Genomic DNA, 26,035 nt, shown 5'->3' on the forward strand with positions numbered 1-26,035 from the left:
AATTTTTTCGCTCTACATGCCCCAATTCCACTTTATTTTTTGAGTAAAACAATATTTAGTTTGACAATGATACTGATTCTGATGTTTTGTCCAGCTCCAGTTTGAGAAATATGACCTCTCTTCTTCCCCAATTTTCAACCATTAAAACCTTTCGCTAGAATCCTTGTGGTATCTTCAATTTTTTTGTAGAATCTGTCATAAAAGCTATATCAATGTACAGATTTTTTTATCTGTTAGTTGGTAATGGTAAATTTTCTACAGCCAATTCAAATGAATTATTATTTGATACCTAAAGCATTTCTTAAAATAATTAGTGCTGTGAAAATATTAAAGTCAAGGATGGCATCAAAGATGTTGAGAAAAAGTGAGTAGTTACAACAGGCAATTATTTAATTCTTTACATAGTTTTCCCAATGGATTGAAGTGAAGTGGAACGAGACTAAAGAGAAGTTATTCTTCTAATACATTTTATTTCGAAAGGACATTTACAATTCATCATTACATAATTTTTCATTTCATTCCAAAAGTCATTCAGATCCCTAAAAAACAAAAGATGAAATTAGCCATTATTGGTAACGTACAATTTTGAGACTTACTGTTGGGTCGCAATCTGCACAATGCCAAGAATACCCCCTTCTTTTTGGAGTTTTCTTGAGAGGCGGATCCAAGCAAACAAAATGATAAAGATTGAGACATTCATCGCATCTGGAAATGAGAAAAGCAAGATATGAAGGAAGTGCAACTGAAAAAAACCTTCGGTTGATGGCAAGATTAAAAGTAAACGCTACGTTCGAAGTGGATCAGAAGATCGGTCAAATTTATACACTAGCTTTGACCAGAGGATAGTGAACAAATCTTCTGAAGAAATGCGGAGGATAAACTCCGAAATTACAGCTTTTATATCGCATGTTACCGCATCGAGATTTTTTTGTGAAACAACATATTCTTTTCAAAACATGAAATGAAATTCGTTCGTCGAAAAATTTCTAAAAGGGGACCCGAAATTCCAGTAAATTAAAAAACTCGAAAACGGGTGAATCGATTCTGTCCAAAATAGAGCTTAAGATGAGCGCTAACGTGCAAATTTTAAATCGATAAATTCAAAAGTGCGAACTCTAACGCCGCAACAATTGTTTCGAAAAAGTCGAAAACCGTTTTTCCGATTTTCACTGAAATCAATAGGCCGTGAATCCGCATAATCCTGCAGAAATTGAGCACGATAGCTTCGAAATTGCCAATGGGAAATACTCCTTCTGACGAAAATGATATTTTTTATGAAATATCTTCGTCACATTTTGAAGTAACAATTTCAACTGTTTCCCAAAAAAAAATATTTTAAGTACTTAACCCTCTAATACCCAATTCCGCCTTGAGACTGGTTGCATATAAGTGGATACAAAATTATTCCCTGTGAGCAGTTTAGTTCAACTGCCCATGTCCGCCTTCAGTATAAGTTCATTTTGTGAGAACAGGTGTTAATGAAAATCAGTTAACTATTTGCGAAAAAAAGATGTAGATTATACATAAGCTAACTTGAAACTATACGGAAATGATTTTAAAAAAGAAAAAACAAATTGGGCATTAGAGGTTTAAAAATAAAAATGGGTATTTTAAATTTAAAGCGTCTCGTTTCTATTGCACAAGTTGGCAACACCGACTGAAATATGCGTTTATACTTAAGGACAACAGAAACACTATCTGTCTGTCAGATGGCTGTCTATGGAGTCTGCGACGAACGAGGAAGGCCGTAAAATTTTACGGGATTTTTATGGCCGGTTGCTGTTGAGGCTCGCCAGTGAGTACGAGCCTATGATGGCTGTAAATCAACAGCAACAGTTTATTAACAATCCATTGTTCTTTTTATTTTCTAGTAGGCGCTGTTGCCAAATGGTTAACTAGAAACGAGGGGATTTAAATTTTAAAACATCATATTTGAAGAATGATTTTGAATAGTTTCTGCGGTGCATTTGAAACATTCATGAATGAAACTTATAATTATTCAGTTTAAACTTGCATATGCTGTGATAACCCAAATTGAGGAGAATTCCCCAATTGTAATGTGTTAACCAGAGACAAGAGAAAAGAGAGACTGCCGAATAGATAGGCAACACGGGGGACACGTTTTTAGAATTAGGTTAAGAATTTTTGGAATCCCGTCGGAAATGGCGCTAGTGTTTGGTGGCCAGTTCAAGAACTAGTGGATGTGGATGAAAGAAATCTGTAATCTATGACAGAACTCAAGTCAGCTGATTTCCGTCATTCCGTCTGAGTTTGTTTTGTTTAATGCAAAAAGTTAGAGTATTTCGAGATTTTTGTTTATTCCCCGAAAAAGAAATTGTTTGCTTTCGAACACATGGTGAGTTTTTGTATATATTTCTATAATCAATTAAAATTATGTATTGCTTGATTTTACAAAATTGCGAAATGTTATTCATTTTTTGGATACCAAAATATAGAATATTTTTTCAGATCCCATGCCCAGAAGAAACAAGAAAGACTCAAATGGCTTTCAAGTCTGGATGGCTTTAAACAATAAATGCCACACAAAAGTTGTAGGGACCAGGGATTCAAGTTTTTGAGAACTAGAAGTCTCAATCTAGGGGATCCTCCAGGAAATATGTTTGCTGCTTTTCGAACTGTTATTATTACATCATATAAAACTGCAATAATTTGATATTTGACCATTTCTAAATCTAACAAGAGTTATGAAAATGATGAGAATGGCATATTGTACCGCCATTTGGACATATTGCATCGATAACCCCTAAGTTGAAATTATTTTTAAAGTCGCATGTAACATTTTTCTGGTTTACATATGAAGAACATGTGGACTCGGTTGTTCATGATTAATTGGATTATGGTATGTATTTCTCTAATAATTGTAAAAAAGTATTACGATAATATACAATATGATATGACCACATAGAAATAAAGCCTGAATCCATCAAATTCAGTTATTCATGTATATCAAAGTTCAGTTTTTGTGTTTAGTTTGGCCCATATTATTTATCCATTCAACCCTTTAAAAGATCAGTTCCTTTATATAATGTATCCTGTACAATATTGTAATTATAGTTGTTATTGTCAAATATTTCTATTATATATTCATTTCGGTTAAATTTCTGTATATTCTTTCTATACAAATGTAATTTTCTAATATTTTCCTGAATATATATTTATTTCAGTTGATTTTCTATTTTATTACACTATTTCATGATTCGTCTAAAAATCTATAATTACCAAGTTCGAAAAATACACTCCATCGACTCTCTCTACTCCTATCGTTCTTTTAATCGAATCTTTCCCACTAAACTCGATAAAAAGAACAATAGGAGTAGAGAGAGGCGACGGAGTGTATTTTTCGAACTTGGTAAATATTATTTCAAAAACGAGGCCGTTATTTGAATTTCCCGCGTAAATTTTTTCGGATTAGTTTCTCCAGTAGCCAAGGGGGGCGCCACAAAACGTGTCGCCCATGAATAACACTGAATTGACTACTCTCCTCTTTCCCTTTCTCTATGGTGTTAACAATAGAGGGGGTAGAACAAGCACCTATACGCTCCGTGGAGCTGACGCTTGTTAACAAAAGATACCACGAAGACAGCTGGCGAATGAAACATCGGATAGAATATGCAAAAATGATGGAAATAGTCCAAAATCCATTTCGAACTTGTATGCTGCATTATTTTACAGATTCAAAATAGTTAGCTAAAAAATCATTCAGAGTTAACTCACTTCACAGATTCATTACTAACAGCTTCTTCAGCGCATACATGACAACGATTTTCTGAACTCTTTTTCTCAGCCTTGTTCAAAATTTTAGGAGGTTCTAATGGAGGTTTCGATATTGATGTACGAGGACTTCTTGTTTTTGTTTCCGCCTTTGGAGGTAGAGCCGGGGGACCTTCATCTCCATTTTCTTGTGGCACATAAAATCTCTGAGGGTTTGACTCTGACGGAACTTCCCCATCTGGTAGAGGTATCGGTTTTATCTGAAAATTTTTCAGCGTTACTAATGGTAATCTGAAATCAATTTTATTCGATAGAATGATACAACATAGATTCACCTTGATTGTTATTCTAGGATGGGGCATTTCATCAATATCAATGCTCTTCTTCTTCCTTTTACGTTTATGTTCTTTTCCAGAACTTCCTAAATCTGGTGAATATCTTGAACGATGTTTTTCTCTCCTCCTTTTTTTTCCTGATTTGTGACCTTCATTGCCATTAATGACAGAAATGTTATCTGGAGTATTTATTAGCTCAAGTCCACTGTCACCTGGCCCATCGTCATTTACTGCCTGGATAACTACCTTAGCATCAGCTAAGTTTTCATCCGAACTCAACGACCTGATCAATGGAAAAAAAATCTGAATTGATAAACTAACGGACCCCAACAGACATTTTCCTGTCACATAAAATTAACTTTGAATTTCGATTCAAATTTTGAGTTTGATGTTTCCTGTACCAAAAAAGTCGATGATACTCCAAACTATAATAAGAAGTGTTATTTTGGAGAATTAGAAATCATTGGCTGCTTTGATCTTCGGTTGAAATATCTAAATTTATTGAGTTATTCAGATCTTGGAACATAATTACAAAGAGTACAAAATAAACATTTTTTGTTAGCCGAAGACTGGAGTGATTAGTGTCGCTAATCGCAATTTAAATAGTTAACTGGGAGTTTACAGTCACATAAATTTTCAATGAGAATAGGTAGGAAGTGATAAATTTATCCATGTATCTCCGTTGCCTTAGTGTTTCTAGACAGAGAAGTATCAAATGGGTGTGCCCCTAAACTCATAAATTTATCGAGTTCACTAACTACAACAATTTCATTTGTAGCACTGCAACGGCCATTCGATGTGTCCATGTTCCAACATACATAAAACCCGCTAATAGAATCAACAAATGATAGGCACTAAATCGGAAGTACCAAACCACCATAACTCAAATTATTAAGTAAATACGATTTCGTCAAGAAAGAGTGGAAGCTGACCTTGTCAGAGTAGCACAACTCGTACCTCCACAAAAATGGAACGAATTGATGGCTCTGATGGGAAACGAGGACCACGGATACATGAAGCCATCTTCACTCTGAGAGTTAGGAAAGTGAATTGACTTGGTCCTCATTTAACGTCAGATGGCGCTAGGGTGTATTACTTCACCATACCCACTACTGACACTCAGCCTTATTCTAAATAGCCTATAGACAGCTGTGACTGACATCGAATAAAAGAACCTTCAATTCGTTGCATTTTCATCGAGATACGGGTTGTGTTGCTCTGAGACCGAAACCAAGGTCAACATCTGCTCTTTCTCAACAAAATGGTCAATGGTAGGTTACCTAACTCTATAATCTTTGTATTGGTATTTCTGTTGATATTTTGAGTGACGGTAGTTTGCTCGTTCGATTTAGACCGTAACATTTGTTGATTTTATTACAGCGGTTGTTATATTTCTGAATTGATATCTTTTATTATTCAACTGAAAGCGCGACACATTTCTATATCGAAATTTATGTTATGAATAAATGTGAATCTAAGCCATCTGGGGTTCAACCTGAACCCATAGAGAAAATTTTGCCACCTTCTGGGCCCAGTGGTGAATCTAAACCAACTGACTTTTCATTGAAATCGTGCCAGCCTTTTGAAAAATTGTATAACTCAACTTCAGCGCCATCTACAAGGCTCAACTGTGATTCTAAATAATTCGGGGTCACACCCAAACCCACAAACAAAATTTCATCAAAATCTGCAAAGCTTTCAAAGATGAGTACAGTGACACAAACACACAATTATACAAGCTGTGCAAGATATTTCTGTCCAAATTTTAGATTGATTCTACAGGCAATTTGCAGCAAAAAAATCCTATAGATTATTCTCGAATTATCATCTGTTGTGAAGTTAATATTCTGTAATGTTCCACAATTTTTTCACTCAAAACAAGGCATATCTTTAAATCTGCTAATTGCCTGTAGGATCACTGCAATTAGGTCGAAATGCAGATGCTGTTTGGCCAGAGATAACTCGCAAAACTTGTTGTAAAGGTAGAGAACAAATTACACTATACCTTATCACAATTTTGGGATTGCAAAGCTCCAAGGGTTTGATCTTGATAATAGGAGTGAGAGACTCCGGATCAGATCTGCCTTCTCTGCTATACCTGCTCTTTATCCGTCGAGGAGTTTTCATCTCCTCAACTTCAGAATCTGAAGATTTATCACATTCTGAACACTGCCAGCCATATAATTTAGATTTTTTGGGTAATCTTGACAGTGGGGGATTCAGGCAATCCAAGTGGTAGTAGAGGCTGCATGTGTCACATTTAGCCAATAGATGTTGATCTCTTCTTTGCCTGCATGTGGCACATTCATTGAGCAAAAGTGGATCTGAAATAAACTAGTGTAGGTTGAAACTCATGATAGGCAAGACATAGAGCATCTCTTAACAACATACTGGAATTCAATACAGGCTTTCTGTAGTGTGGATTATAATATCCAGTCTAATGATAATCATTCCAAACATGTAATTCATAACTTTGAAGACCTATAAAACCTTTTACCTTGCCTGGCATGACTACTCAGTACCCTATCTGTTCTTCCTGGTGCCATATTATTTAAGGGAAATCCTACCCCCATCTTCAGCGCTGCTGCAGTGGGTACCATCATTGGTTGAGTAGGTCTTGTTATGACTGGCTTACCCAAATTTTCAATATTAGGTAGATTTTTTGTTGGAGATGCACTTAGAATAGCGGAATGAAATTTATGTATTGCCTGTTTCAAATCTTTTTCTTTTTTAGTAGTCTCAGCGCTATTTTTGAGTAACTGTAATGGAAATATTCGAAATAATGAATTATACTAGAAATACAAATAAAACACTGAAGTATTTCAAAGTATTCATATCTTCGTAATTTATCATTTTGTAGAGAAACAGGTAAATTTTTATTTTAAATAATATGAACTTTTAATGAATAATTGAAGAGTTTGTCATGCACTTTCTACGAAGTTGAATTATAGACAGCAACCAATTATTGGGCAGATTCAAAAATAAATGGGAAACAAAAACCCAGAGAAGAATACTTACAAGGATAAGTGAAAATTCAAAAAGGAAACGTGAAATCATTAAATTTTAGCATTTGTTGTATTACCTCATCATATTTTGTTCTCAATATTTGTTGCTCTTCCAGTAAGACCTTATTCTCTTCTAATAACTTCTCCAATGTTTCTTTCATGCCTTTCAATCTGTCATTTCTGTCCATATAATAAGCGATAAATTCTACGCTGAAAGCGGGTGATATATGCCACTTTTTCCTTATATCTTGTAAAGCTGCAATTTGCGCATCCTGCATTTCTAAAGCTAAAGTATCGATGCCCATCAGTTGGGCTTTTTTTAGTAACCTCTTGCATGCCGAAGCACTAGTTGTTAGGAGTCTGGGCATTTTTTGTGTAGGAACTAAAAATTAAAAATAGGAAATGAAGAATCAGCCCGGGTATCCACTGAAAGCGTATTCGTGCGGCCACGCGCTTTCTTGCGAACGAGCTTCCGGGCGGCAAGGACTGCAAATCCCAAATAACGTTTTACCAAAAATTTGACCTGAAATGTTTTTTTTTTAGCTTTTCAATTATATGTCCTATTTCAAAGTTACAGCCCTCCGAATTTCGTCCCTAAAAATAGTTTTTTCTCCTTTTATCTCAAAATTCTATCATATGAAAATCACTGAATTCGGTGCACAGTAGTTTATTGATATGCGAAATCACATAGTGCTACCTATTTTGACGATGGACACTTTTTACTGGACCACAATGTCTTTGGAACCACGTATTCGAATTCCTTGAAAATTGTTACACCGTTAGAAAGCTCATTCAATTGAAGAACCTTCTTGCCTCTTGCATTTTTTTCATAAGCGCAAAATTTTTGAGAAAAATCAAAAACTGTGATCGAACGTGTATTTTGAATTTTGTACGGAATTCTAGTTGTTAGTCACAATTTTAAATTTTTCTTAAAATCTGGCGTTTCCTGATAAAATTGCAAGAATATTCAAAAGTTTTTCTTTACAATGGAATTTCCAACAGTTTAACCACTTTCACTTTCTTGCAGTTTTATCAGGAATCGCAAGTTTTCGAGAAAAATTAAAAATTGTGACTAACAACTAGAATTCCATACAAAATTCAAAATACGCGTTCGATCACAGTTTTTGATTTTTCTCAAAAATCTAGCGTTTTATAAAAAAATTGCAAGAGGCAAGATGGTTCTTCAATTGAATGGGCTTTATAACGGTGTAACAGTTTTCAAGGAATTCAAATACGTGATTTATATTTAGTGGTTCCAAAGACATTGTGGTCCGGTAAAAAGTGTCCATCCCCAAAATAGGTAGCACTATAAGATTTATCACATCATAAAGCTCATGTGCTACAAATTCAGTAATTTTTGCATGACAGGATTCTGAGAAAAAAGAATGGACTATTTTTTTGGGCGAAATTCTGAATTCAGACTGTCTCTCCGTCAGAGGGGGCCTCCTGGTACAAATAGGGGTTTCCTAATTTTGTCTCAAGAATCTGACCAAATTTTATTGCATTAAATTCGGGACAACCAGTGTACAGTATAATGAAAATGAGGTATCTATAATCTGTAAAGCATTAAGAGGAGTCTATTCCACAGGACTTTCTCGCCATCCGTATTAGGCGTGCGTAAAGGGAAAAAGACTACCATAATGTGGGGGTGGTGCCGGAACACTTGAACGATTAGTATAAGTTACGGATATTACAATAGTTTCCACTTTCGTAGAAAAGATGGCAGCACTTAACGAACGTCTGTTTTCAATTTCACCAGGATACGTATTGTGGCCAATGGCGAGGCTTTTCGAGAAATTTCTTCATGTGGAAATTCATAGAAAATATAATTGCACCTCAGAAAGTTAATAACATGAATGAATATGTGTTGTCGAATGAAAGTATGTTTTAATTTTTTTTTTTTTCGCTTGTCGAATAAAAAAAATTTTGACTTTCCGAGGGGACTAACTGATGGAATTGACTTATAATGAAAACCCCATATAAATTAGTGGTTTCTGACGTAAGATATTCATTTTCTCTTTTTGAACTGACCACTATAACGGTGTAGACCCCTCTTAAATTCTGAATAGAATGAGTCGAAGCGCGTAAACAATTCAAGTTTTGTAAATTTTCACTTTTAAAACGCCACAGATGGTTAGTGACAATATGTCAGAAAATTGTCCCAACTTTGAGGTCCTCTATTAAAGAAACGGTTTGAAGAGTGTTTTGTCTAGATTCAGATTTCCTTGGGAGTTATAACACAAAAACGGTTCTTTTAAAAGCTCATTTTTGGCCAACAAAAGTTTTGGTCACCTCCACTAACAAAAGAACCTATGAAAGTTTTACTGTATAACTTATAAATCCATTCAAACTTGCCTGATTCCAAAACTTGCCTACTACATGTCTTGTATAATATCACTTTCAGAACTTCTTACCTAAATTACCATTTTCAAGTAAATTACTATTATGGCAATAAGATCCTCATTAGGCTAGTTTTTGTCCTAATATGAATGAACTACATATTTCGCGTAATTTTCGTCATGTTGTCAGTAAAAATAAAGTTAGATTCATCAGGTAGTAGTAGGAAAAATCAATCTTTCTACTTTTGACTGTGGAGATGGTTGAATTTCCGATTTGATTTTGGCTCTCAAAATTGGGTGATGTCCTCACAAACCACTCTCAATACTGGATGAAGAACTATCCAGACGTCGTCATAGCATTGCCTCCAACACTGAATTAATTGAATGCAAAAAGCTGCCTCCAGTTCACAATTCCTGTTTTGTAGCAGCTATAAACGCAAGAGCGCGTAGCCTCGCGAAAAAACTTTCAGTGGACACACGGCCCCATAGTAGATTACATAATTCAAGTCAACATAAGTAATATTTCATCGATTTCGCACATAACAATGATTATCACATTTGTTTCAAAAATATTAACTAGAAAATTGAAGACAGCAATGATGTTGGGCTATTTCCATCAAATAACAATAATATGAAGGAGTTTTAGATTTTTCTACAAAATAAAATCAAGTTATCTCTACTAGTTTTTTTTATTTTACTATGATTTGTTGTAGCTTTTAAATAAATTATCATTCATTATGAATGTTCAGTTGTCCGACAACGTTGAAAAAAGTTCAGAACTGACTAATATATTATAATTATTATCGATGACAATTTTGAAGCATTCTTGCACAAACGATCTGTTCTAGAATTAATCTAAGTTAATTCTTCAGTTCTGTGGAAACTTGCACAGAAAGCAAAAAAAAAATAATTACTCACCCCAAGGCGGTGGTTTCAATGACTTTTGGTTTGAATAATGAACTTTTTGTCTTTCTAACTTTCTCTTTATCCTCAGCTGTTCTGCTGAAGTGGAATGTCCCTCTTTCTGAAACTGCATAAATCTGCAGTGGGTTCTTAACTGTAAAGCCAAATAGTTTTTTTTACGTTTTTTCACCAAGGTTTTATCGGAATGTAATTTACAGTGAGCATAAAATGGATCGGCTTGATCGACTTCTTCGGAATGAGCTTCTGAAAGAAATCCTTCCCTTTGGGCACTGCATAAAAAAAATAATTTAAGATAATATATCTCAAATAATTAGAGTAGATCCTACCATGTAACATGAAAGTAAGTACGACACATTCCCGCATCACACCCTATGCAAACGCCAGTTCTCGCAAACCTTTCATCTGTACATAGACTGCAGCTCTTAGCTCCCCATTTACTGTAAGGCATTTCAAAAAGTGTCACATTGGTTAGTTTGTCAACTTCTCCAAAAGCAACCCCTGGCACATAGAGAGCACAAACCTGTAAGTACAAGAATACTCAGCATATATTACGAAATAACACCTGTTTAAGTATAGAAATGTGACTCAGTAGATCTATCTTATTGGTAGTTATTTTTTCATTAGTAGATAGACATTTTCAGTAGATACATTTTTTTGGCAAATAACAAAAATATTTTCTATAATCTGTGATCTCAATATATCAGATCAATATTAAATCTCTGTTATTACCAAGTGAACCCATTTCCCAACATCTGTCTCTTTGAATATGCCACCTGTGTTTGGACATAATTCACAAACGGGGTTTTTGACTCCTGCTTTACAAGCTTCACAAAACCATGGAGCTGTTGGCGATAAAGAATCAGTACTTGATAGACTAGCAGAATCTGACACTCCATAACATGCTTCATGAACTGTTACACCACAGCTGTCGCATTCAACAATTTCATTAACACTATCACTATGGTCACCCAAACATCCAAAGCAGATGAGTATTTCAGAGTATTTGTCTGCTAGCTGAAAAGGCAAGAAATGCAACATTTAGGGCTTACAATTCAAAGCTTATTTGCATACCTGTGAATATTTGTCAGACTGAAAATCAGCTTCACTCAACAGATCTGATACAGTGAAACCGTCATCTTTAGAGTATTCTAAAGCTTTTAATTCCTCATTAACATCAGATTCCTCTTCTTCCTCACTGCTACTGTCATCTATTGAAAAAAAATGAAGGAAATCAAATCGATACACCAAAATTAATGTGATGAAATGAAATATAACAATATGAATTCATAGCACAAACAACAAATTAATATCGGTATACCTTAATATCAAACGTATTAAGGTAAAATTATCCAAATTTTGAAATTTAAATGATCTTATCACTGAAGAAAAAACTATTGATGCATATAAAACAAGTCATATACCATTTCCACCTGAATCCAAGGAATCATCATCGTCATCTGTAACTTCTGGGTGATCTTCGATTCGAAAATCAGAATCATCAGAGCTCTCTTCCAAATCTTCAAATTTAATAATTGCTTGAGTATCTACAGGTTTCACCCTTCTCTTCTTGGGATCTCTCTCTACTATAAAAGGGAAGAAAATATGAATGGAATTAAAAAAATTTCTTGGATTTATAAGGAAAACACTTACAACTCATTTCTAAAAAACTTTTATTAACAAAACAAGTGTTCCTATAGCAACTTCATTTGTCAAATTTCATAACCTAAAAATTTGCCGAACAACATTGACACTGATTGGTGAAATGAATGCGTCAGTTGAATTTTTAATTGTTTATGAATTCAAAATTAATTGATTTGCCATGATTATTTTTCTAAAAACTTACTTGCTGTTTTGAGAATGAAATCAACATCGGCTGCATCCTCTAAATGATTCGGCATCCTTACATTCACTCAAAATATTCTAAATTTCACTACCATTTGAAAATGAAGCTGGAAGATGCAGAACCAGTGTGATCTCTCCCTAAGTACCCAAATGCAACCCTAAAATCCCTGAAAAATAATGGCAAACAGAAGCCATAAATGCAATTCCAATTTATTTCGGGGTCGTTTTTTTTTATTGATGGAAGATTGAAAAACATTTTTTGTTTTCAAATTCAGATACGTTTTCCCATGTTTATAACATGGGAATCGAACTAAAATTTTCTGCTGTTTCAGTCAATAATAACACATATGTTGATGTTTATATAAAAAAATTTCTGGAAAAATACTGATTACAAATTTTTAACACATTCAATACGTTAAGCATAATTTCGATGTATATTAGATCAAATGAGGATCACGTTGACTAAAATGATGGTTAATTACGTATTTATTTCATTAACCATAGCCTACTAGAAACGGAGGTTTCTAGTTTCTTAACTCAAATCTTTCAGCTCGATAATAAAGAAACTTCGGGGAGATTTTAATTCTTTTCGTTATCTATCGGGACTTATTTAACTGAAATATTTTAGCATTACCCAGTAAACAATTTTATATTTAAAAAATGTTTCCAAAACATTGCACTGGAACATGAAATATTTCAAAGTAAAGCTCTGAAATATATCCGACACATTTATGAGATCCTTAATGTCCGCCGATTTTTACGTTTCATAGACGTACCAACGAAACATCAATAGAACATTTCAAAGACATGGAAAAAGAATATATCTACGAAACGCTTCCGAATCATTTCTGGAATATAATTATAAATAGCTTAATGAAACGTTGTTGGAACGTTTGCAGCGGAACGTGTTTTTCAAATGTTTCTGAATATCCACTTAGTTTATATAATACTAAGTTCGAAAAATACACTCCATCGCCTCTCTCTATTCCTATCGTTCTTTTAATCGAATCTCTAAAGTAAACTCGATAAAAAGAACAATATGAGTAGAGAGAGGCGACGGAGTGTATTTTTCGAATTTAGTAATAATCAACACATTTCCATGAAATGTATAGGTTCTAACTTTTCTGTGCACTATATTCTACTTCAAACAACAAAATATTATGGAATAAAAACACCTGATAACAAATTCAAGAAATTTATATTTTTATAATGAAATGGAGAGTAGAATAATTTTTCTAGTACATATAATCATTCATGTATTATTGTTTTCTGCCTGATGCTTTTTCCTGATGTACCGGAGGTTTGCCTGCCGTAACCAGCTGCTGACAACACCCTCAAATTCTTTATCCGTTGTTTGATAGCCTCTTATTGCTGCATCTGAAAAATATAAAATTTTACAGTAAAATTCGATCAGGTACTGTACCATGTCTTTGTTTTATGTATTTGCTTGCTATACAAATGTCTATGATCTCACTTGCAGAAGACGCCCTATCATTATTCTTCCGCTCATTTTGAGCATTAAAAGTAACATCCGGAATATTTCCAATTTGTGTAGACACCCCGTCAGTTAATAGTTCAGTAATATTCACTGGCATATCTGTTACTACCTCAACTGGTATATCTGATGTTATTGTCTCAGCATTTGTTGATTGCAGTTCGCTCTGATTCGATGGGTTTTCAAGTCGTAGCGTATTTGAATTCTCATTTGTACTTCTGAGCCGTTTTAAATTTTCATTAACGAAAATTGAGGTTATCTTGAAGCTTTACCGAATCCATCTTATGAAATGTAATCTAAATAACTTACCTTTGATTTTTCAGACATGATTTATAACACTATCTAACACATAACACTAACTAGACTAGACACAACATCACCAAAAATACACATGCCCAGCTATCTAATGACTGTCAGCGGAGTTTGCGGTTTGCCAGGTTCTTGGCATTAGAATGAAATCGCGCCTGCGCATAGCCTACTAGAAGTTCTAACTCTAACTCTAGTAGGCTATGGCCTGCGCAATGCCGCCAAACATTTCACCTACATTCCTGATACATATGACGAAATGTCTCAGAAAGTATCGAATAGATTTCATTTGAAATGTTTCATGTAGGTCACATTTCAACAGATTGTTCAAACAACATTACTGAAATATTGCAGATAAACGTTTCAAAAAGTATCAAATAGGTTAAATTTGAAATATTTCATATATGTATCGTGTTTACTGGGTATAATGTTGCAAAAGGTGTGAAAGGTTTTCTGAGCTTGAGCCCTACCACTCCTACCTATATACCTACTATACTTTTTATTTTTGCTTATATATATATATATATGTTTATCCATCTTTTAGAATTGTCATTGAAAGAGTTTATCTACAGTTGCTGATAAAAAAAGAGTTCAGTTTATTACTTGCAAAATAGAAATCGAAAGGTTCGATTTAAATAGAACTATAAATAAAGGTGAGATTTCCATACCAAAAGATTGTATGATTTCTAATTTTTGATTTGTAGATGAAATAATCTGCCATTGCCATTTCATACATTTCTAAGCTTCTCTGAATGACTGAATACATATAAGAAAGATTAGAAGTTATCGGATATCTCATCAAAAACTAAAAAAAATTGAGATCTATCAATCCTATCGTGCCCTAAATATACAGGGTGAGTATTTGAATCTTATAAATATTTTAACAGTATATACATAGATTCTTGAGGTCTAAAAAAACACTTTTTTCTTATGCCATTTTTTTCGATTCGGCCGTGATGAAAAATATAAGCCATTTCAAGAACTCGAAAACAGCGCATTATATACGAGAAAATATGAACAATACTTTTAGTTTACAAAACGTTCAACTATTCATTGGATAGCGTCCAACTTGTAGTTTTCAAGAGTTGGGTTCTTTGAATTCTTTGTATAATTATGGTAAGTACGTAATTGGTCATAAATGATGACAAAACTCTGAGAGACGTAGATATCTTGTGTTCGAAAAAGATTCACCAAATAAATGAAAAACTATATTCCGCAATTCATTTCTTTCATAAAATCGTTTGTAAGGTGGAACTAAAAATTACATTTTTTTATGTATGTTTCAATAGCATGTATCTTTTAAACCGAGCCGATTCGGAAAAACCGGTATAGAAAAAAAGTGTTGCTTTTGACCTCAAGAATCTACTGTTTAAATATTTGTACGAGTCGAAGACTCGCCCTGGGTAGTCTCAACAGTTAACCCATCAAAAATTTAGTTTTTTGCCATAGACCACATATTTGTTCATAATAATGATAATTGAATTATCCATTATCCGTTAATTATAGCCGTAACTGCAGCTTTCTGAAAGCTGCAGTTACGAGGAGCATAAAGCATTAGGCCTGGTTGTAGGTTGCACAGTGACTTATGCCCTTATTCCTGGCGAAAAAATTTTTAGATTTTCAAGCATGGTTTATGCCGTCCAGCATAAACCAGGACTTAGGAGGAGGTCCTTCAATTCTCGTCAGAATGCTTTAGAACTATATAAAATCCAGCTTATCAACTGATTTCTAGAAAAATATCGATCATAAAAATACTGAACCTATATAAAAACTGGTTCATATGAACCAGTTTTTACGTTCGTAATCTAACCTAAACTACGATTATGGTCGATTCATAATGAACGTAAGCCGCAAAATTCCAACGTAAAGTTGGTGTATGTGGTAAAACTGTGGAGGGTACCTACCAGAGGTAACTACCGTAAAACTGGTACGTTTTGCGTATGGAGGGTAGAGAGGTCTCTCTACCCGAAGTTATAAGATGGTTTTATGACCGGTTTAATAATCCAGTGATTCTTATAATGTTTTAATTGAACTCAATAATGATTTCTTCATTGAGTTCAATGGTTCTTCTCAAATATTAGTAATGGCAGTTTGCCAGTAGGTATTTCACATAATTCTATGAGGTAATTTTATTCTTAGGTACAGGCAGAGACAAGAGGTCTCTATGGGTACAGGAGTGAAATTTAATGCGTTATTAAAAAACGCTCAATATTTTGTCATGTGTGACAGTGACAGTTGTCAAAACTTGCGCCGTGACAGTTGTCAAAACTTGCGCCATCACTGCCAAAAAGTTGTTACCTTTCATCGAGTGCTTGAATTGAAGTAAAAAAAATAGATATTTGTGTCGTAACAATTACTGGTGAATTATAATTGTTGTTAATTGTATTATTAACTTTCACTTTCATTATGGCACAGTTGATTAAAGTTACTCTTCCGAACTACCTATCTGGTTTGCCAATACCCGATACTGTAGGAGGATGGTTTCGTTTGAGCAGTAGGATATTTTTTGATGCTTACTTCAATTAATATAGTTATAGTAAATTTCAAATGTACATATATGACAAATTGTTCTGATTTATTGCCTAGTCTGTTGATACCATTTTTCAGATACATTTTCTTATCAAGAAAAATTTAAGAGACATTATGATGTAAAATAAACTACTTTGAATATAGATACTAATATAGAATATCATTTTCAGTCAAGGACTGGATTTCATTAATACCCCCTTTTGCTTGTGTTGCTGGTGCTACATATGTCTCATATCTGGCATTCTGCCCTAAGGCTAGACCACCACCATGTGGAAAAGTGAATCCTAAGATACTCAAAAACTCTCCCAAAGTTGTTGACACTGTAGATGTTGAGGATATAGTGGAAAAAGCAGTATTCTGTCGATGCTGGAGATCTAAGAATGTAAGATTTATATTTTCTTCTTTGTATTGGCTGGTTAATTGCTTTCATATTTTATAGTACACATCATTAGGTTTATTCTATAAAATAGTTTCAATTGACCTTTGATCCCTTAAAGTTGAATGTCATGATCATCTTTTAAACTTTTTTTATGATTGTAATATCTTATCTTCATATGATTGTTGTGTTGATATTTTTCAGTGGCCCTATTGTGATGGAAGTCATGCAGCTTATAATAATGAAAGTGGCGATAATGTAGGACCATTGATAATAAAAAAAGAGTGAAGGAATATAGAATACATTAGGAGAAAAGTTGTAACATAATTTGAGAGATGGGTATGAATATAGTACTAACAATATAGGTGTAAGCTAAAACTGGTTGATATTTAATAAATAAGTCTTGTTCTTGTTTTTTTTTTGTTTTTATGGAAAGTAATTCATATATTTTATTGCTGCCCTAGCCCATATTATCCTTATACTGTGTAAAAAGATTTAACACAAGATTGTTATCGTCCTATTCAAATCCAATTTTTTTCAAATTGATGCCAAGGGAGTGGGGATCCTAACTTCAATAGATTGTTGAAAGCATTCATTTTCAACAGTGTCCAAAGATCCATATACGTAATAGGCATTCTAAAAAATTCATCATAAAGTAGGCTATGGACTTTTCAAGGGCGATGTTTTTTGTAGCTTGTACCACATTTTTCGAAGAGCGAAAATATGTAAAAGGCCAATGACATGAATTTCTAGTGTGATTTCAATATGAAAATTTTTTAGCAGATTGTCACAATACTTTGAAAGTTTTCAAATTTGCAATCTAATCACAAAATTTCACAAGGTTTGTTCGTAGAGTCATTCACAATGGTTGAACAAGCAAGCACAATTCCATTTAGGATAGGGAAAATCTATCTATACTTGCTCTATACAGTTCAACTATTTTGAACCACCCTACGAACAAACCTAGAACCTAAGCAGGGATTATCAGCCATCAAAATTCCATAGCCTGCCTGACAACGAATTTTCTTGAGTGCACTTTTTACATGTAACTTTTTAAGAGGGCACTCCTGCATTTTCTGTGTTCCATGTTTTTGAAGTAGGTTCAGAATATACAAATTAAAACTGGATATATGTTCTGGATTAAAAAAAAAGAATAACATATACTTTTTTTATTAAAATAATTAATAATTTTTTATTGTTGAACAGCAGCATTGGCAGCTATACTAGGGTTATTGATGACTTCTCCCAGACTTTCCAGAAGTTCTTTCCTGTAGTCATCAAAGTCGCCATCCATCTCATTTATTGTCTGATCTTCAATGATGAATAATGCACAGTCGGTTTCCCTGGAATATACAATAATTAATAGTATTCTCTACAATACAGAATTCAAGAGAATATACACAGTAGTCTATTCAACAAGCACAATATACCATTATTCATTTGGATAATTTCCAAATTTGACTTCCAATGATTAAGAAAACCTCATTTGCGTGTATAATATGAGAGTATAATTCCGTTACCTCAGCCATCTATTGAGACTTTAGGAGGTTGTGCCGTTATTTATCCACAATTTTGAAAAGAAGCTACAGCATCTTCTGATTCTGACATTTCAATATTTCCATGTTCAGTATCTGTGGTAGTGATCATGAAGATCGATAAACCAGTGAATAATTGCTCATGAATCACTTGTGATCAGTAGTCAAGGAAACAGATAGATTATGATCATTCATCACACATAAAATAATTTTTCATACCTTATGAGTCTCTCATCGTGGGATACTATGATTACTCCTCCACTAAATTCATTTATTGCATCACCTAATGCATCAATTGACTCTATATCTAAATTATTTGTGGGTTCATCCTACAATGAAAATAAATATTGCAATAATTTTATTAAATATATCCAATCGAACTCACCAAAATCAGAACGTCTGGTGCATTCAGGCATAATTCAGCCAAAGCAACTCGAGCTTTTTGACCACCAGACAAATCTTTCATTTTTATGGAATGGGCAAAACTTGCCAGACCAAATGTACCTAATTGTTTTCTTGCTTTTTCATAGGGAAGATTGAACAACCTCATTAAATATTCAGATGGGGTTTCTTCTGCCGTTAAATGTTCTCCAGAATGCTGATCAAATCTTCCAATTCTCTGAAAGTATATATTAGAGAAGGGTTAAAAAGAAAACAGCATTAACTCACAAGTCTATAGTTTTTCCTAACTTCTCCCTGGGTTGGTTGTAAGTCGGCAGTTAATAACTTCAAAAACGTAGATTTTCCAACTCCGTTAGGACCAACAATGGCAACTCTACTACTCATATCGATACCAAATTCGACATTGACAAAAAGGGGTTTCTGTCCTGGATATGCAAATGTAACATCTATAAAAAAATTGTTGATATGAATAAAAGAATTATGCCATAAATCAACATTTATTACCATGCAAACCCAAAATAGGTGGTTGCAGAGGTGGTGGTTCCGGAAACGAAAATTTAACCATATAATCTTTAGGTTTTTGTAAAAGCTCTGTGGGTACTGCTTCTTCTTGCTTTTGAACTTTGCTTCGATTTTTCTCTTGCTTTCTAGTTAAAGCTTCTTTCTGTTTTTTTTCCTGTTGACAACATGTCATGCATTATTTAAAATAACAAAATATTGAAATAACTTACGGCTTGTTTCTTGGAAGTGCCGTGTGCCTTCATCTCCTTCAAACGCTTCTCTTGTTTCTCATATTCTTTAATCATTTCCTTCTTCTTTTGTTCATGCATCTTTTTGAACATAGAGTAATTTCCCTTGTAGTAGTGTAATTTTTGTGCATCTAAATGAATTATTTCATTGCATACGTTATCTAAGAAGGATTGATCGTGAGACACTATGAGCAATGTTTTCTTCCAACCTTGTAAGTAACTGGAATGAAAATTTAACTCAAAATATGGACATTTTAAAATTTCTCTCAAAAATCTTGCAGATCATAAAAAAATGCAAAGGCAATAATAAATTTCAACATACTTGTCCAACCAGATTACTGCATTCAAATCCAAATGATTTGTAGGCTCATCTAGGAGTAATAGAGTAGGTTCTAAATATAAAGCTCTAGCAAGAGAAACCCTCATTCTCCACCCTCCAGAAAAGTTCTTAGTTGCTCTATCCTGTAAATAATAAAATCGGGAATTGAAATAGGTTTTTTGTGTCGATAGACAAAATATTATACCTGCATCTCCTTTGAAAATCCCAAACCTGCCAATATTCTTCGTGCTTTTGGCTCTGCGGAATCGGCTCCAATAGCTTTTAATTCTGCATACACTTCATTAAGTTTTTCTTGAACATCCAAATCGCCCTGATTGAATGCATTCTCGAGTTTATTAGCTTCTTCCATTAATGCTGTTCTTTTTACGTCCGCTTTTAATACTGATTCAACGGCTGTGAGATCATCAGCCACCACTTCTTGTTCACAATACAGTATATCTATATTAGGAGGGATTGCAAATGCCCTTGATGCGATGTGTCGAAGAAGAGTGGTTTTTCCATGTCTACAGAATATTTGATTATAAAAGCGTCATATAACTATTTACAACAAAAATTTATCTGATTTAAAAACCTACCCATTCGGTCCTACCAGGCCATAATGTCTTCCATTGGCAATTGATAAAGTTGCATTAACAAATAGATCGTTTCCTTTTGCTGAGATGGTGAAATTTTCAACCTTGATGTCCACTGCATTCTCTAGAGCTTCCAATTGACCTTTTGATTTTTGAGCTTGTGACACTGTGAAGTTGCTATCCAGCTCAGAATGTCCTTGTCCTCCTTTTTTCAACATTGTTTCCATTTGTTTTTCATACTCCTGTTGTTTTTTCATTTTCTTTTTTTCCTTGTGGGTAATTTTTTTTTCAGCATTCTCAATTTGCTTCTGCTCTTCCTTTTCATTAGCGAGCTTTATCTGTTCAACATCTTCAGCTAATTTTTCAACTGATTCTTCTATTTTTTCAGCTGACTTGTTTTTACTCTGAGATTCTTCTGAGCTCACTTCGACAACTTTGATATCTTCGACTAAATGAAAAACAAAGGATAAGTCAATATATCAACTTAATTGTACATTTTCAAATACCTAATGCTGCTTTAGACTTGACTTTTTTTTCTTTTTTTTTAGGTTCTTCTGGTACTTCTTTTTTAGTATCAATTTTTTCATCTGGCAGATCAACTATCTCGGACTTATCTGCGGAGACAATGTTGAGAATCAAATTTAATGACATAAAGTAATAGATAGTATGGGATACAAAATAACCAATGCAATATTTCAAACATGAAATGGAACGTGATATGATTGCAAAATTTTATAATTATACCTATTTATGAATATGCACTCATTATCATCGTTTGCAAAGAATTTCTTACCTTTTGAACTCTTTTCCTCATTCCCTGTCTCCATTGTGTTGAGTGATTCTTTATCCGCTGATACTTCAATCTCCATATCACTATCTTTATCAGACAAATCATCTTTTTTCAATTTACCTAGAACAGAATTTTTATTATCAGTTTTCACAACAGTACATTAGTTTTGATTAGAGGAAGGATAGTCAATTCAAGACAGAAGTATTTGGAAAATGTATGAAAATCGAATATCAATGCAGAGATCCCTACTTTTTTAATATAAATGGCGATGAATGTACATTAGACTGGGATTTTACCCTTTCGCATGTATGGCTGAGCTCCTTGCGCTCATAACCCTTCAGCTCAAAAACAGGCAAGAGTATGAAAAATTTCTTCGGACAAAAGTTGTATAGAATTTTATCATCTACAACTTTCATGATCAATAACAAAACGATTTGAGGTACAGAAAGGAAAATATTAAGAAAAAGCCATTGTTATAATCTTTAAACTGTCAGATTATGAAAACCCCCTCCTGATTAGTGTCAGATTAATAGATTAATGGGTCAACATGTCTGCTACAATGATTAACCATCTGTATGAAAATCTGACACGCTAGAGTATGTAGAAGTATAGATTTTTTTTTGCATTTCCAAAGGACCGCTGTGACTACGTATCACGTCCATATTGTCATTCTCTTGAAAAGTAGCTTCCTTTGGGTCCAATTAGCATAGTCCCTGAAAATCTGACACGTTCGAAAAAAATTATGTTTTACCATTTTCAATTCTTCCCTACGGCCAGTCGTACCAAGCAAATTGTCAGATTAGCATGAATTTATTAACAGAGACAGGTAAGGCATATACTTTATCTCAATCTGACACGTTCGAGTATGTACAAATGACGAGTTTTTTGACAATTTTTAAAACCTGCAGACGCTTTCCCCATCGCTCAAAGTGCATATATATCAAGGAAATTTTTTTTTTTTTATCATCTAATCTTACAAATCCACTAGATCTCCACGACGCTCGAGTAAATTCCGATTCAGAATCGTGGGCTCCCAACTATAGGGCGTACGACCGTCCGCCACCCTTAACGAATCACCCTGTATATATAAATTATAACCAAAAGATACAAGAAGAATCTTCAATGAATGTGTGTTTAATAAGAAAATCCACACACCTTTTGTAGGTTTATTCTGCTTTTTCCCTTTGGAGACTGGTTCAGGAGGTTTTTCATCTTCTGGTAAGTCTATTTCGAAATCATCCTCATCAGACCAATCATCCTTCTTCGATTTTCCTACAATAAAGTAAAATTACTTTTCCTTTTTTGACTAATAAGAGATATTATGTATTTGAAATAGAATATGAACCTTTTTTGGGCTTATTCTGCTTTTTTCCTTTGGAGACTGGTTCTGGAGGTCTTTCATCCTCTGATATATCTACTCCAAGATCATCCTTATCTGACCAATCCTCATTTTTCGATTTTCCTACAATAGAATAGAACTAGTTAGCAGGTAGACATACCATAACGGTAAGAAGTTATGTTTTTATTGATCGATACACCTCTTCTGCGATTACAACTCATTATAATTGGAAAAACCCACACATTTATCGAATGTTGCTCATGACTGGATCTTTTTCGAGCTCGTATAATGGGTAGTCATCACCGTTTTTGAATTTCATGAATACCGAGGCCAAAAACACTACTCATGCTAACCTCAGTTTTGTCAAACTGACAACTGTCGCAGAGTTGTTTACATTTGTGTTTGATAAACTTCAAAAATTTTTAAACTTTTTTAGTCTGGTTATTCTTCTTTCAGTTGGCATTTTTCGCGCCCTCTATATGCTGAGGTTCACTCGCAGATAGCGATTTCCCAACCCTCTAAATCGGCTAATTTTTCCCCCTTCTATACCGATTACTTTTCCTTTCTCAACTAATAAAAGATAATACAAATACATATAACATAAACCTTTTGCCTGCTTATTCTGCTTTCCTTTCTTTCCTTTGGGAACTGGTATAGCAGATTTCTCATCTTCTGATACAATTTCTTCTTTATCTGACCAATCCTCATTTTTGGATTTACCTGTGCAAACAATATTTCTTTAAAATGTGATGTTATATAGGCAATTTTTATTCACCTTTCATATTTTTATTCTGCTTCCCTTTTTTCCCTTTGGGAATTGGAGCAATTGGTCTCTCATCTTCTGATAAATTGATCTCAACATCACTATCCTTATCAGACCAATCTTCATTTTTTGACTTTCCTGAAAATTCCTCAAAAGAGGTAATAAAAACGGATGGCCAAAATTTGTTTGAGTTTCTATTATTCAACTATTATTGAAAAAAATTCAAACAAAAACAATACTTTGAAAATTACTGCATTTCTTAAACAATAAGTAGTTCCACTAACCTTTTCCTGTTTTGTTTTGTTTTTTACTTTTTTTTCCTTTAACTGGTACTGGAGCTTTTTCTTCATCAACCAGGTTCTGTTCTTCATCACTATCTGCGGCAATCTTAGACTTTCCTGTAGAAATACTTTATTCAAGAGAAAATGGATGCACCTTTTGTGAATATATTCAGAATATGAAGTTAAAATGAATAATATTGCCATAAACAAATGTCGAATATTGACTATTTGAAACAGTGAAGAATAATTGGGAAAAAAATCCTGAACAGACACATTATTCTCAGAATATTTTTCCAATTAAAATTCAAAGAAAAACTTCATTATCCATGAAAGTCTCAAATAAATTGTTCAATACTGTGCATTCAAAGTTCAAATTTTCATTACTTGATGGGGGTTTGATGTAAACAAGTGAAGTAAAAAATATCATTATCAAGTATTATAGCTGCTCTACATTTGGGAAGTTTCATATCCCTATATTCATCAATTTCGTAACAATTATTTTTTTTATCTTTTATTTCAATTTCCAAATGCTTTCATAAAAGTGTAGATCTGAGAGTGCTTTTGTCAGTAATGAATATTTTGAGTTAGTCCTTAACACTCCAGTACTCAATACTACTACACAATACGTGAAGCCTGGGGTATTGTAGTAAACCAGTACTGGAGTGTTAAAGCCCGGTTTTTCAGTTCAGGATTAAGCCGATATTAAAGTTCATCCTAAATTAACCTGACAGAACAGAACTGAACTGCCAAAATTAATCTAGGATCAACTTTAATCCTGAACTGAACAACTGGGCTTTTGTGTCCAAGAAAAACTACTGTGAAATTGGATTGATTATTACGCAGTTGTTCGTAGGAACAAGAGCTTCACAATTTATTTTAGCTTAATCAATTTTCTTGTGAATGTGTCTGAGGGACAGAATTAAAATATGTTATAAAGTTCTAGTTCTTCAGATCAACAAACCTTTGCTCTCTTTTCCTTGCTTTCCTTTTTTTCCTTTTTTAACAATTCCAATGGTTTCATCATCAGAATTCTTCAACTCAACATCGCTATCTTCATCTGACATTTCAGTTTTGGATTTACCTGAAAAATTTATAATTTACTTTTAAACAATTTTCTGAACACAATTTGCCTATGTGTAATGAATGTAATAATGATTTATTCTCACCCTTAGCAGTTTTACTTTGTTTTCCTTTTTTACTTTTTTTAACCTGCGTAATAGATTCTTCATCTTCTGATACTTTCAATTCTATATTACTCTCTTTATCAGACCAATCATCGTTCTTATTTTTAGCTTGAATTAAAAAAATTAAGATCTTAAGTTGTTGTAGATCATTATGTTTAAGAAAATGGATAAACTGGTAACTACCAATAAATTATTATTGTGGTTATATAAAAAAGTTAACTATAAAGCCTGTTTGCAACAGCCTAGAATTCTCTAGAAAATTTACTCGAGAATCCATGTGCCGTGAATTCTTTACCGTTACATACGCACTTTCGGTACAATTCACTGTTCAGTTGCATACAAAATAATCTCTACCGTTTTCTTACCAAAATTTGGAAGAGAATTCTCGGCTGTTACAAACGGGCTTTAAAGAGTTATACTACGTTTCACTTGATTTCATAATTTTATGGTAATACTATTGGACTTATTTAATTGGTACAACATTGATTTATACATTCGGAGTTGGATTTCAAAAATAAAAATAGAATTGCGAATCGTTTTATACTGATAAATTCAAAGAGGCATCTTTTTAAAATCTATTACACCTTTTCAAAGAGAATTTCTGAACAATTGAGAATTCCTATCAGAGTACTTGCTTAATCAATCTTGAGTATTCAAATATATAAGATTATTACTTGAAAGACAAAATTTACCCAATTATTAAAAATCAAGTATTTTGACAATATCAGATAAAATATGGGGTATACCAAATATGGCTGAAGTATTATTATACCTTTTTTGGAAATTTTCTTTTTAGTTTCTGACTTTTGCTCCAGGTTGTCCTCATCTTGTTTAGATTCTGTAAGCAGCTGTTAGGAAATTATTCTTTTTAAAGAATATTATACATACTTTTCTTTGAGTTCACTTCTAGTTTTTCATCTATTTTAGGTTTTGATTTGATATCCTCATCATCACTATAATCACCCCGGGCCTTCTTTTTTGAATCTTTTCTCTTAGACGGGGCATTATTTTTAGGGTTGAAATCGTCATTTTCATCGTCAACAATTTTATTTTTTTTATTAGATTTTTTAGACATATCAGACAAGTCAAAATGAATGTATTAAATTAAATAAATATTAATAAGTATTAAAATTAATACAATACGTGAGTTTTTGGACACAGGAAGAACCTAACCAAAGATTTTTAATCCATTCCATA

The 26,035-nt window shown here is 33.5% G+C and overlaps 3 protein-coding genes and 1 long non-coding RNA gene across 6 annotated transcripts; 2 read left to right on the forward strand and 2 right to left on the reverse strand.

Annotated features, from left to right (window-relative positions):
• Positions 1-450: 450 nt before the first annotated feature.
• On the reverse strand, positions 451-12,517 carry LOC123315329 (PHD finger protein 14). 2 transcript variants are annotated; one of them, XM_044900985.1, is made up of 14 exons: positions 12,179-12,516; positions 11,986-12,058; positions 11,757-11,918; positions 11,407-11,543; positions 11,065-11,349; positions 10,662-10,855; positions 10,330-10,604; positions 7,150-7,454; positions 6,565-6,826; positions 6,073-6,391; positions 4,068-4,350; positions 3,736-3,992; positions 597-705; positions 451-539 (listed from the first exon to the last, which is right to left on the reverse strand). In XM_044900985.1, exons 2-14 carry the CDS (start codon positions 11,990-11,992, stop codon positions 528-530), a joined length of 2,607 nt encoding a protein of 868 aa, XP_044756920.1. In that variant the 5' UTR covers positions 11,993-12,058; positions 12,179-12,516; the 3' UTR covers positions 451-527. The 2 variants fall into 2 exon arrangements, with proteins under 2 accessions (XP_044756920.1, XP_044756919.1); XM_044900984.1 differs by lacking the exon at positions 11,986-12,058 and having other exon boundaries at positions 12,179-12,517.
• Positions 2,069-3,189, forward strand: LOC123315330. Its single transcript, XR_006537941.1, has 2 exons — positions 2,069-2,356; positions 2,470-3,189. It is a non-coding gene; the product is annotated as an uncharacterized LOC123315330 (long non-coding RNA).
• A 3,718-nt stretch (positions 12,518-16,235) lies between the features above and the next one.
• Positions 16,236-17,297, forward strand: LOC123315061 (CDGSH iron-sulfur domain-containing protein 2 homolog). Of its 2 annotated transcripts, none has more exons than XM_044900615.1 (3): positions 16,236-16,472; positions 16,678-16,889; positions 17,088-17,297. In XM_044900615.1, exons 1-3 carry the CDS (start codon positions 16,385-16,387, stop codon positions 17,169-17,171), a joined length of 384 nt encoding a protein of 127 aa, XP_044756550.1. In that variant the 5' UTR covers positions 16,236-16,384; the 3' UTR covers positions 17,172-17,297. The 2 variants fall into 2 exon arrangements, with proteins under 2 accessions (XP_044756550.1, XP_044756551.1); XM_044900616.1 differs by lacking the exon at positions 16,236-16,472 and adding an exon at positions 16,473-16,527.
• Positions 17,298-18,037: 740 nt separating this feature from the next.
• LOC123315060 (ATP-binding cassette sub-family F member 1) lies at positions 18,038-26,020 on the reverse strand. Its single transcript, XM_044900614.1, has 20 exons — positions 25,727-26,020; positions 25,611-25,676; positions 24,821-24,946; positions 24,616-24,735; positions 23,658-23,771; positions 23,386-23,511; positions 23,217-23,330; positions 22,617-22,733; positions 22,427-22,543; positions 21,275-21,391; positions 20,988-21,095; positions 20,485-20,929; positions 20,094-20,412; positions 19,892-20,031; positions 19,552-19,789; positions 19,325-19,496; positions 19,088-19,266; positions 18,804-19,037; positions 18,638-18,747; positions 18,038-18,226 (listed from the first exon to the last, which is right to left on the reverse strand). Exons 1-20 carry the CDS (start codon positions 25,911-25,913, stop codon positions 18,076-18,078), a joined length of 3,300 nt encoding a protein of 1,099 aa, XP_044756549.1. The 5' UTR covers positions 25,914-26,020; the 3' UTR covers positions 18,038-18,075.
• Between the last annotated feature and the right edge of the window lie 15 nt (positions 26,021-26,035).

This window comes from Coccinella septempunctata, chromosome 6 (genome assembly GCF_907165205.1).
Source record: "Coccinella septempunctata chromosome 6, icCocSept1.1, whole genome shotgun sequence".
NCBI lineage: Eukaryota > Metazoa > Arthropoda > Insecta > Coleoptera > Coccinellidae > Coccinella > Coccinella septempunctata.

Excerpts from the sequence above, each read along its gene's own strand:
- LOC123315329 (XM_044900984.1), bottom strand. The coding sequence starts at position 12,233 with ATGCCGAATCATTTAGAGGATGCAGCCGATGTTGATTTCATTCTCAAA. Across the intron at positions 10,856-11,064 it reads TTGGGAAATGGGTTCACTTG|GTTTGTGCTCTCTATGTGCC; the intron begins GTAATAACAGAG and ends TTGTACTTACAG. Across the intron at positions 706-3,735 it reads GTTAGTAATGAATCTGTGAA|ATGCGATGAATGTCTCAATC; the intron begins GTGAGTTAACTC and ends TCTCATTTCCAG.
- LOC123315061 (XM_044900615.1), top strand. The coding sequence starts at position 16,385 with ATGGCACAGTTGATTAAAGTTACTCTTCCGAACTACCTATCTGGTTTG. Across the intron at positions 16,473-16,677 it reads AGGATGGTTTCGTTTGAGCA|TCAAGGACTGGATTTCATTA; the intron begins GTAGGATATTTT and ends TATCATTTTCAG. Across the intron at positions 16,890-17,087 it reads GATGCTGGAGATCTAAGAAT|TGGCCCTATTGTGATGGAAG; the intron begins GTAAGATTTATA and ends GATATTTTTCAG.
- LOC123315060 (XM_044900614.1), bottom strand. The coding sequence starts at position 25,913 with ATGTCTAAAAAATCTAATAAAAAAAATAAAATTGTTGACGATGAAAAT. Across the intron at positions 21,392-22,426 it reads GCAGAATAAACCTACAAAAG|GTAAATTGAAAAAAGATGAT; the intron begins GTGTGTGGATTT and ends ATTCTGTTCTAG. Across the intron at positions 19,790-19,891 it reads GCAGTAATCTGGTTGGACAA|TTACTTACAAGGTTGGAAGA; the intron begins GTATGTTGAAAT and ends TTTTCATTCCAG.